Source organism: Anopheles gambiae, chromosome 3 (assembly GCF_943734735.2).
Source record: "Anopheles gambiae chromosome 3, idAnoGambNW_F1_1, whole genome shotgun sequence".
In the NCBI taxonomy this organism is placed as follows: domain Eukaryota; kingdom Metazoa; phylum Arthropoda; class Insecta; order Diptera; family Culicidae; genus Anopheles; species Anopheles gambiae.
The window spans coordinates 93,898,811-93,911,131 of record NC_064602.1 but is presented as its reverse complement, the minus strand read 5'-3'; the positions used below and the strand labels follow the sequence as shown (position 1 = coordinate 93,911,131).

At 45.2% G+C, this 12,321-nt stretch overlaps 1 protein-coding gene across 10 annotated transcripts in view; it reads right to left on the bottom strand.

Annotated features, from left to right (window-relative positions):
• The window catches only part of LOC1280643 (G protein-coupled receptor kinase 1), a 98,603-nt gene extending 87,706 nt beyond the window's left edge, over positions 1–10,897 (bottom strand). Inside the window, exons 1-2 of one of the 10 annotated variants that reach the window (XM_061660748.1) lie at positions 10,611–10,897; positions 6,023–6,734 (exon numbers count right to left, since the gene is read on the bottom strand). In XM_061660748.1, the coding sequence (XP_061516732.1) occupies positions 6,023–6,135 (113 nt within the window). In that variant the 5' untranslated portion in view covers positions 6,136–6,734; positions 10,611–10,897. Of the gene's footprint in view, positions 1–6,022; positions 6,735–8,580; positions 9,571–10,363 lie in introns of those variants that run through there. The other 9 variants (XM_061660742.1, XM_061660745.1, XM_061660741.1 and 6 more) reach the window with 9 other exon arrangements.
• Between the last annotated feature and the right edge of the window lie 1,424 nt (positions 10,898–12,321).

Here is a 12,321-nt window from a genome sequence, read left to right as displayed (position 1 = left end):
TGTCCTTCTAGAAGAAGGCATGACCTGCCCGCACAAAGCAACGATCCCCGAGGCGCCACACGACCAGTAGCCAGTCAGGCAGCGAACCTTTTTCCACATACGCTCAAGACAACACACACACACACACGCCCACACAGACAACACTTGAAGCGGCATAAGCTTAAGCGGTATCCTTGCGGGCATCCCATATGAGCACCGGGGTTCTTTTCTTTTCTTTTTATTCCACTCGCGTTGTTTCGCCTGTACCGTGTGCAAAAGTCAACACAGGAGGAAAATATTACTGTTTGTGACATGAATTTCACTTCCAGACGCCAGCCAACCAGCATCGACACGACACGGACAGATAGAGAGATAGAGATGAGGAGACGGAGAAGGGAAAGGCGACGGTCGGCATTGAAGAGCTTCCTTTAATATGTTAGTTTTTCCATCGCATTTTCTTCGACGCAAGCACCCCGCCAACGGGGGAGTAGTGAAAAACGGTTTAAGGGGTGCAATTGTGTGTGTGTGTGGCTTCGTTGCCTTATTTCTGGCTTCCACTGGGGGGGGCCACCCACCCACTGAGAAACACATACGCACCTACGTAGGTTGAAGTATCTCATCCGATCGCTGGCTGGGGGAGTAATTACTGTGGGGAAAATCGGTCGGCACGGCGTGTACTTGTGGGTAATTGTGTTGTCTTTAGACAATTTATCGGCCAAATAGATTGTTTGATGTAAGCGAGCGATGAACATGAGTGTTTGCCATGCTTTAAAAGTTAATTTGTTGCAATATTTTGATTGCAAGCAGAAGAAAAACGAAACGAATTCGGCGAATTGGCAAGATTTGGGTGTTTTGAGGATAAGAAGAAAACAGGGCAATAGAATAGACGTCAGATCAAATAAATCAATTCATGTAACGCTTTTTAAATGATTTACAACCCTTTTTTATAGCATCATTATAGTAATGGCTTTAGAATCATCCCTGTAATCCCTAAAAGGAGACAGTTTGCACGTGAAATGTTTATCAGGCGCCGCTCTAATGGACAATTTTTCGTTCCGCAAATTTTATCATTAAACGTAATACCTTCAAATCCATTGGCATAAAGCGCCTCCTCCCTACCTTCCACACATACACACCCCACCACCGCCCACCAAAGGTAACACCACGGGCACAACTTTGGTGCTGCCCAGAGAGCGTGACCCAACGAGTTTGTGTGATTTATTGTACCACACGCTCTGTTCGCCTCTCTCTCTCCTTCTCTTTCTCGTGACATTTGCACATGGGCACGTACACACACTTTTCTGTTCCCCCCCGCTATTCCTCCTCAGCAAAATTCTTTCTCCCTTCCCTTCACTGAGCTCGAGAGCTGAGGGCACAGTGCAATCTAGCACACCGTTGGACACTATTATTCTGAAGTATCCACTCTCACAGCTAAAAGCTCCGGAAGTGGTGCTATATATATATGTGTATGTGTGTGTGTGTGGGAATGTATGTTGGGGGGACATTTTGATTTATTTTACCACTGAGCACTATTACGAGATGACCGAAGTGGGATGAGTTTGCAGCAATCGAGGTGAGAATGTAATGCTGGCTTCAACCGTCACGTTTTAGTAGACCACAGTGAAGGTTCTTAGTATTTAATAGCTTTCAAGAGAGATAGCTGTGTTTTTGATATAAATTAAAAATGCTAACTATTCAACTTTGGATCGTCCCGGAACATAACTTGCTACCCCTTTTTTGGCAAGGAACTCCTTCAACTTCAACTGATTTAATAACCGATTCCACAGACGAACCAATGCCGTCCACTTTGGGGCTTTCAATTCGCTTACTCCCTTATCTGCGTAGGAAACAATTACAGCCGCACAGTACAAACGGCCATTACGAGTTAATTATCTAAGCAAACGCTCAATCAATTGAGCTTTCCCAACTCACCTAAACCCACTATTTCCGCTCGAGCCGATGATTGGCTGCTCCCGGACAGCAAGCTGAGAGGCTGCGAGTGGTCCCCAAAATTAGGTCAGATAGGCCTATCGGAAAGGTGTACTTACACACACACAAACACACGTCTAACTGCACCGAAATGCATCCGTTCGCATCGAGCTGATTATACACTTTGTGTTTCACCCACTCCCTCTCTCCCTCCTCCCATTCAGTTGCATTATCAGCATCATCGACAGCATCATCATCGGCGCGGAATGGAACGATTGCCACAATGATGTTGCTCGTATGTTGTTTTTATTGTCCGCCCGCCACACACACACACACTCATCAATGACGCACGCGCGCGCGCTTGCTCCCCGAAGCAAACTTCCAAACACCATACCCAACCCCACCACCCAAAGAAAGCATAAGTATGAATTATCAAGCGCAATTTACACGCTCCATCAGCTCGACACACCTTTCCAGCAACACGCACACGACGCACACGACTCAACCAACCGACCGGCGCGAATGCGTCGGAAAAGCTCATCCCTGGGCCTCTGTTGTCATGTTGCACACATGACCGGCAGTTGGCCAACCGGGTGGGTTGAAAATAAGAGCAGAGACTTGGGCCCCCGATCTGTCCGGCACTAATTAATTAATAAATGAACAGTTCCGAACAGTGAAAACCAAACCGCAGGTTCGATCTGTCTCTTTGGGCCGTTTCCACCGAGAGCTTCCGTACAGACGAAACGGTTCCGGCCAGTTCCAAAGCAACCTAATGGAGGGACTGGATACTTCCCAAAAAGCTTTCAATTAAAATGTGAAAATCATTAGAACGATACGATTTCGCCCGAGCCCGTCGAGACGCAGGATGTTTCAATTATTTTGCACAACAAAAAGGAAATGACTCCAGGAAAACACCTTAAAATCGTTACACTAAAGAGCGACTGACTCGACAGCTGCTTGTTGCGTTTGCTTTCATTTGCGCGATCAAAGCGAGAGTTTTACCAGCAAAACAATTAAATATTTTAAATTAACTTCTGCCCGAGCGGGCTTCACTTGAACCTGAACACAACGCTCCATTTCATATGCAAAAGCTAATTGCACTGGCCCGGAAGGTGTGAACATACAGACGTGCAAACAAAAAAAGGTATTTTTTACAGAAAAAAAAACTTTACCCACGCACACCCAAACGCACGGACAAAGCAATTTCGATTCGGTCGCATTCGGACGCTGCCGCCGCGAGGGACGCTTGTGTTCGGTTTAATTAAACGTTGTTCGGTTTTGGGAGAAATGGAAAATAATCGGATGGTGGTGGTGGGTGGGTGGTGGTGATGGTGGAGAGGGAAACACATTTCTACTTTTCCCTGCCACCCAATCTGCCCACCGCAAGAAATGGCAATTGCATTTCATGCATTTGTGGCGCTGGACGGCGGTGTGTGTTTGTGTTCAATTTTCCTATCAACACGCAAATGCTGATGCGCTTTATATCTTCACCTCCCATGTCCCTCTGCAGTTCCTTTCCTTGCGTGCAGAATTTATCAACCATTTTGGCGCACATCATGAAAAGCGACCAGAAAAGTCCGTGGATGGAGTGGTGTGGTGGGCCGGCATCATCGGTGTTGTTCCATTTCGGTTCGATAATCGATTTTAATTGATTAAATAATGGGTACCACCGGATCAGAATGATTCAATTGACATATTTGGCTTCATTTTCGAATGCGTGTGTGCGTGTGTGAGTGTTTGTATGAGTATCGCGAATCTGGCGTGCCTGTGGGCGCGCACATAGAATGGAAGGGAGGGTAAAAGATTGAATATTTGCCAGGGACATGTGGAGGGAAGTGATTGCCAATTTCATTTATACTCAGCTATGCAAATGAGGCAAATAAAGTGAATGGAAACAAAAACGTTACCATCCAATCCAGCAATGGCAAAGCCCTAATTGAGACCTTCGATTCGTTGTCCAGAAATCTGATGTTATTATTTACATTCTGATAAAAAAAGCTAAGAATCGCAAAACCTGCTGAAGAATCATTAGTAGTTTAAAAGGTAAATTTGTTTAAAAAAACCTGATGTGGAGTCATCCATTCTCAGAATAGGGTGTTCCACAAGGGTTTAATGCGATAGATTACAAACAACCACACAATCAATTCTTCTGGTATCTAGATCAAACTGATAACATCTCTATCCTAATATCACTTGTTCCGAGTCAGTAGCGTCATTCTCATAATCAATGATTCAGCAACCTTTAGCATAATCTTCACAGATCATGAGACTGTGAAACAATGGTGCCATTGGTTTGAGCCATTCGTTGTACACAATGAAGGCCTCCAGCTGCTTAGCACATTGATGCAAATCGGTCGAGCTTGTTACAACTCTTTTGTCTGCGCTAACTGGCAAACGGTTATCAGCTATCGTAGTTGCTCCTCATCTCAAACCGATGGCTTTGCTTATCTTGGATGTCATTGAAATTGCAACTCTAGGCACCGACGCCGGTTCAGCTACAAGTTCAGGCGTAGGATACAAGCAGCGCGAAGCGTGTAAAACCAAATTGCATCCGTCGGCATCGACAGCAATGATTGACGAGTCGGTCCACCTTGACTCGTAGGGAAGATGTGGGATTAAAGCCCACTGGCAAGGAAGTCGCCCGACGACAACATACCAAGGATTTTACAGAACAACCTTGCATTTGGGTAATCTTCACCCACAGACTAACAGGTACGACCGACTCCGTGGATTTTGCAGTAACTCTATTTGCAGGATAGTTCTATGATCATCAAGAATATCACACTGCAAATACTGATTGTTTCTCGAAAAGGCAATGTCTTGAAGAACTAAAGAGAATCTTGGATAACAGTGTAGACTTCCTAATGATATCTAGAAGATCTTATTTGAATCCAGATATATACATCCTACATACGATAAGTAGCACACAGTCTGCGCAGAGCGTAGTGGTGGAGTGCTGAAAGATGTTTCCGAATGTCCATTGACGATAATCTCAACAGACGTTGCAACAAAGACTACTACTTCAGCTACCTTCTACAAAGATGTTGAAGCATTTCTCAGAACAGAAAACAAACCCCTGACGCAGGCAAATCGGTAACAACCTTCTCAATCTTTCGGCCCGGGTGGGAAATCTTGAAGAAAATTCAAGATATAGCAAAAGGAAAAAGTATAACCAACACAGACACTGCTCTACAATTGATTCGATTCGTTCTGCTCTATTGTTCGAAAGCGATTTCAACTTTCACTTGCGCCGAACTCCTCTCCCGCCCATTAGCAGTTAGCTTGATGGTGAAAAGAATTTCCCCGAAATTAGGTTTAACGTTGCTTTACGCCACCCGCAGCTCCGAAGAACAAATTAAAGCGGTAGAAACGCCGAAAAAAAAAAACAAACAAAAACCACCACTATATCGGTTTTCCTGTTGGACAAACTTTTCCAGCCAAACCTCCCTATCTGGTGGGAAACCGGGAGGGATGTAACGTTCGTGCGCACGAGAAAAACGGACCAAACCACCACTTCTCGCTGAAGAACCCCTTGGAGAGTTGTTTTTTTTTTGCTCGGCTCATTCCTGGGAAATTGGGGTGTTTCCAGCGGTATCGCAGCCACCCATTGGCGCGTTTTATTGTACGCGTGTGTATGGTTGCCTTCTATCGCTTGCGTACTCATTTGATCTAACTACCCACCCTCCCCTTCAGCGTTCTGAGCATCACCAAATTTCCAAAAACAGTACCAACACTCCGGCGAGCGTTACAGGTGGAAATTGAAAAATCGGTAAAGGGCGTGAAAGGAGACGCCAGGTGGCCGGAACACTCGCCCGCCTTTTTAAACTCCGCTGCTTGTAACGTAAACAAACGCCAAGTACGCGTGCGGATCTACCAGAGGCGCGATGCTTTGGGCCGCTGCGCAAAGAATACACTTCAGCGAGGGCATAAATTTAACCGCCCCACACAAACCGCCCCCTCTGCCGCAGGACAGTAGGGCAACAACAATTTCTCGCGCAGTTAGATGGAACAGGCGAGAAAAGGGACGACAGACATGGAGAAGACGCAGCAGCAAACTGGGCTGGGGTTTTCGGAACGCAGCTATTTAGCAGAAATAAACAGACAAAGCACTCACCTTGGATCGGGCAGAACGATTTTCTTGCTGGCCCGGGCCGCCGGCATACACTTGGATTTCTCCATCGCCATCAGATAGCTGACGTCGGCCAGCACTGCCTCCAGATCCGCCATCTTGCGTTCGCGCGTTTGACAGCGGCCTCCTGTGCGTGAGTGTGTTGCTACGCTTGCGATGGGGTTTTCGGCGGTGTGTTGCTAAGGCCGGTCTGCCGGTACAGTAGCAGCTAGCTCTCTCTCTCTCTCTCACACACACACGCACTCTTTCGTTCACTCTATTTTTTAAACGGTTTAGCAAATCGTTTTCGATCGTTGCCACACATACACTCCCTCCTCTTGGACACTTAGAACTACCCTTCCCTTAAACCGATCCAGGTCCACCGTGAGTGTAAACCGAGCCGAACCACTTACTCTCTCTCTATCTTCAATTTGTTGTTTAGTACACTTGAACACTTTTATACTTAGTACACTTGGGTATTAGTAGGCTTTCACTTATCATACCATCACTTCTCCCCATTCACACAACAAACACACGCACTGGTTCGTCACACACACGCGTTTGGCCTATGATACCCAGGCACAACAGTAATACACACGTTTTTTCTTCTGTTTTCTAACCAACAGCAACACCGCAGCTCGTTTCTTTCAACACTTTGGTTTGCAACAATTTTGCACACAACTCGACCCACCCGGGAGAACACTGTGCTTAGTCACAACTGAAAGAGAGAAGGAGGGAAGAAAACACTTTAGCACGAACAGCTCTTATAACGAGACTAATGCTTTGGTCCATCGACTTTGTAGAGGAATAGAAGTGTCTGCACATTCATCTGAGAGATCTTCGCCAAATCACGTGTGAATGTTCTTGTTAGGGTATCTTCAATGTTGTTGTTCACAGTTTTTGCATTCCAGATGTTTCATTTGTACATTAATTTTATTATAGTATTTAAACTTGGAGGAGTTTGTATCAGTATAATGCTCCAACGGCCATCTTTGGATGTCGTAATTTCAAAGATCATCCGTAAATATGAGTACGATACTTCTTGTGGTGGAAGCAGAAGGGATCGTAAGTTTCTCGAAAAGTGACTTACATAAAAAGGGATAGGAATATTCTGCAATTCTTGGCCAGGCTCTAGAAACGGCCGAGTTTCTCCAATAGCACCCAGATACATAAGATATTCCCAAGAACAAAAAATCAAAGTACATCTTATGACCTTACATATGACCTGTAATTCCACACCCTCTCAGATTTACGTCAATGTAATGTTGTTAAAAATTTGATGTTCATAGGAATTTCCAGATGTTTGAGATGATGGCAAGACATCATAAGATGATCATCAACAAACCTAAAATCAAACTCAGGGATTTGTCCTCAGGCATAGAGATTGTTCTTCACTTAACACAAGTCTATTTATTGAAAATAGTTTGAAGCAAGGTCTGAATGTCTGAAGTCCTCAATTCCATCCAACAGTTCAGAACTCAGACATTCCTCGGCAAGTTCACATACTTCCTGATTACATTGCAATGTCCGCACACTCCCAAAACACTTGCAACAAGACACCCTTACAAAACTTTATATAAAATCTACCACCTTGTAAAATATTTCCCACACACACACACACAGAGGCCTTGCTCCGTTGTGGTGGCATCAGAAACGGAGAAGAGCGTAAAACAATCAACGGTTCGGTCGTCCTACACTCGGCGGCATCGCGGGGAGCTGATGATGCATGAAGTCACCAACCTTGGCGAACCGAAACCGAACGGTCGCTTCCCCCCTCCCCCTTCCCAAACCGACATCCGCCAACCTTCAACTGGCCGTTCAATGCCGACGACCGCGAGAAACACGATGACCTATACACACATACACCGCGCCGTGCCGTTGTTCTGGACCGCCTGGTCTGGTCACATCCACCACACAAACAGTGCGCCCCACGAGGCCACACTGTGCTGATTGGTGAAGTTTTAATTGAAAGCAAACGACACAATAAAAAAAGAACAAATTCACGCACACTGTAAACGGCACTGCCGCCAAGGGTCGATTGTGTGTGCCACGCGCGTCCTTCGACAGTGTGCGGCTTGCTGCTGCTGCTGTTTGTGGATTAATATGTACGAAAACCCATCAGCATCAGCAGCATGGAGGGAGGAGGAGGAAGACGGAGATGATCATTCCTTTCCTCTTCTCCATCTCACTTGTTGGAGACGTTGCAAAACAGTTTTTGGACTTTTGCAAAAAAAAACTAATACACAAATTAGAAGATCCAAGTAAACTGTAGCTGGTGTTGATGCTACCGTTACTTGCTATGCGAGCCTACTTCGACCGTGTTCTAACACTCTCGATTTCAAGCTCAAATTAATGTTTTTTTTTGCAAACCAAACCACCCCCCCCCCCCCCCCTCCACACCATTTGTTCAAACAGACGCGAGCACAATGGAGCCGCTAAAAATATGGGCCAACTGCGTTTTGTAAACATGCGGCCGCTCTGTTCCATCCCCCTCTCCGCTCGCTTTTTGATTCGACCATTTTTCGCTTCACTAAACATACACAAACACACACACACACACTCACACATACATTACACAGGAACGCACATACTGGGTTGGGTGCGTGCGTGCGTGCGCGTGGGGGAGCAAACCGCGCGCGTGTCAGCAGCAGGCAAAATATCAACTAAAAGCAACAATTCGCAACCGGAGCACGGGAAGCCGTTTCGATGCCCGTGGAGCAATAGTGAGAAAGTATTAGAAAGAAGAAGAAGAAAAAGGGACAGTTTGAAGGAAAAGTATCAACTCGAACGAACGATAAAGAGACCAAATTGGGGAGACTGTTCTCTCACACGCTCAAACGCTCTTTCTCGCTCCCGTCTAGCGCTCTTTTGTACGTTTTCACTCCCAAATGGATATTTCGAAAAAAGGTCTCTCTGGATGCTGAGAAACTGTCTTTTTTGTGGCATTTTTTACCCTCTTTTGCTTGACATCCGGTGAATTGCAAAACAATAAACATACAACTCAAGAGAGGGACAAGAGCGGGCTAATAAAGAGAGTGAAGGAGCGAACGTTTTTTTGCTATAAAAGAAGAAACAGTGAATTAATTATGTCTGCTTATTCGTCCAGCAATAAGCAGACATCCGATTTACCAAACAACTCCATTCGATCGAATGAGCATAAAAGCACGGCCTAAATATGTACGCGGGAGAAGAGCATGAGCTCGCGGAGCTGTCTCACAAACTCTGCATGGCTCACGTTTGCTCTCTCTCACGCCGCCACGACACTCAGAGCCCAGAGGAGATCGAGAAAGGGGTTGGATTTGGGGGGATGAAGAAAGGGGCTAGTGAGATTCGCTCACTTTTTCGACTTCTTGCAAATCTCGCACTTGCGTTCTGCTGCTGCTGGCGGGTCGCTGCTAATCACGAAGACGCAAAGAGGGCCTTTTTTCCAGCAATTCATCATTTTGTCTCCCATCCCCAAGGGTCTGTTGGAAATTCCGTACAGAAAGTGAATTGCTGTCATTTTGTAGTGTACGGCTTATTATGTGTGTTTCTTGTCTTGTTTCGAAAATAGGTAGAAATTAGAGAAAACACAAAGCAAACACTACAAGCACGACGCACACAAAAACACACAGTGCAGGATGGTTCGTTTTGGGGGTTTTGTTGTTTTGTTGTTTTTTTTCGCTTATTAAAATGCATTTTTAATGTGTAGTACATTATTTCTCTCTCTCCTCTCTGGCATACACCTACACTCTCACACACACGTACACACATGCACACAGACACACACAGATGGGGGGAGCATTTCAAATTTGCGTACGCGCACAAGCCGCTTGCCGCTGTTTTGCTTCACGGCCTACTACACCTCCAGCTAGGTTAGTAAAAAAAATCCCCCTTCTAGGTTTTGCAAGAATAGTAGGCTCTTTCGTGACATCTTGCACACACACACACACTTAAATGCACCTGTAACAACCGAACGTCAAGCGACAACGGAGACGATCATGTTTTTTTCTTCACCCTTTTTACGGTATAATCACATTTGCTCCCCCCAACCACTTCGTTAATTTGTCATTTCTTTTTCTTTGGAATCGGTGAGTGTAAGTGTGTATGTGTGTGTGTGTTGGGGGCATTTTTTATTTCACCTCGTATAAATCATCCCCTGCCTGTCTGCCCCCCTATTTCGAACTTGATATCGGACAATTTTGCACCTGATAAAGAAGCATCGCGTTTTGCTTCAAATCGGTTTACACACACACACAGTCACACAGTCACAACCGATAGTACACTTCCGCACCCACTTCCTTTTTGCTTTCCGTGACAAACACACAGAGAATTTGTGGGAGAAAAAACACTTTCGCAATCACTTACATTTCCTTGCCACGGGGAGAGAGACGGAAACGGGCGGTAACGGGCGCGGAACAACACTGAAAACGGGGGGAAGCGAGTGAGGGGTCGCCCGCGGGGACAGGCTCGCAACAGAGTCCAGCAGCGCACAGCGTTGTATGACGCACTACTTGTGGAGCGCGCTTACCACCGACAGCCGTTTGCGCGTACAACAAGAGCAGTTTGCCATGAACCCACACCTCACGCGGTTTAGTTTTGCGTATTCACGTACATTTTTTTTTTTCTTACATGGGTTTTCCACACACACACATACACACACCCACTTTGCTTGCACCTCCGCTTTATCGCACGCTGTGCGTGGTGTGTGTTATTTCTTCCTTGTTTTTTGCCACCTTTTTTTGCTATTCCCACTGGGAAGTGAAAAACCTGCGACGGTTCAACAAGAGATGCTCCCGGAGCAGCACGCGGTGCGATTGGCGAGTCAGCGCGTTGTGGACAGTGCTCGTGCCAACCGTGAACTGTGCTCTTGGCCGAACCGCACACGGCAAGCACGGCACTCGGACGGTCTCTTTCCCCCCTTATCGCTCTCGTTCCCTTTCTGCGCGGTCGTGCGCTGCGTAGCGTTCGTGTAGCGCAATGTTTTCGTACGAAGTATGACAGGTTAACGTGTGTGTGTGTGTGTGTGTGTGTGTGTGTGTGTGTGTGGGAAGGGGGGTTATAGGAAACAGCGTTAGACAGACGGTTTCGCGATTAGACTAATGTTGAGTTTTGCAGTTTGGAGACATTTTTAAAAGGAAGTTGAGCAATATTGACGAAGGGACAGCTACCTAGAGAAGGGAACTTGTGCTTTCCAGCAAGGTAAAGGAGGCTGAAACTAAACTTTGCTCAGCTGTCTTTTTGTGGGGGGTTGCTTCTCGCGAAACGTCAAACGAAGACGATGTCAAATTTCGAACTTAAATCACCCTGTAAGAATTTTTACCCTTTCTTGTAAAAACTCTTCCACTTTATCTGGGTTTGTAAGAAAAATGGGATTGAATATAAATAGTTTCATAATCGATAATTTCCTTGTTTTTCTTAAGCAACTTTTTTTTTCTTGATTCGATGCGTTAGGTCAAATTCACCAGGTGTGTAAATATGAAACCGAATTACCTTTTATGCCTTAAAAATAGATTTCTCCTCTTTCTACGTTTGAGTGCAATGCGAATCGTGATCTTCTACATTTCCTTCTGTCTTCCTTACTATTTCAAAGTTTTTCAAGATTAAAGAGTTAAATTAGAACCTTCCTCTCGTGAATCAATTACTAGACTGACTCGTCTCTCGTCGACAATTCTGTCTTGCATCTATACATATGTGTACTAGATCGGTTTTCTCAAAAAATCAAACAATCTCATTTTCCATGCCTATTATTTTTTTTTTATTTCTATTTTTCAATTCTCACTTTTGCTGTACAGTTTTAAATATGCCGTTAAACTCATTCCCTAGTCTCCTTAATTCATAGTTATTTTCATGGTAAATAAAAAGAGAAAACATGTTTGAACATTTTGTTCCGTAAAGTATTTAGTAAATTCTTCACGGTTCTGCCAATCGCAACTCTCAATGGAGCCGCCTAGTTGGTGTTGCAAAACCATAGAACACAAACAGCACCATGTTCTACGGTGTATTCCATTTTTTTAACATAGGTTTTTGTGTTTGCCGGATTGGATCCGATCCGGAGCACTGTGGTCTGCGCCAATACGAATGCCACCATGACCCATTTCTCACTGCATGGGGGATACCATGTCGTAATGCTGGTCGGTAGTTTTATATAAAATTGGAGAAAACAATCGGTCACATTTTTATCGTTAATTTGAGACAACTACGGCACACCAGCTTACTGCACTGATGCAACTGCAAAACTAAAAGATGCATTTATCCCACGTTTATACTAACGGCTGTCGAGCTTGGCATTGAATCGTTTTAAAATGACGGTTATTTCGAGTGCA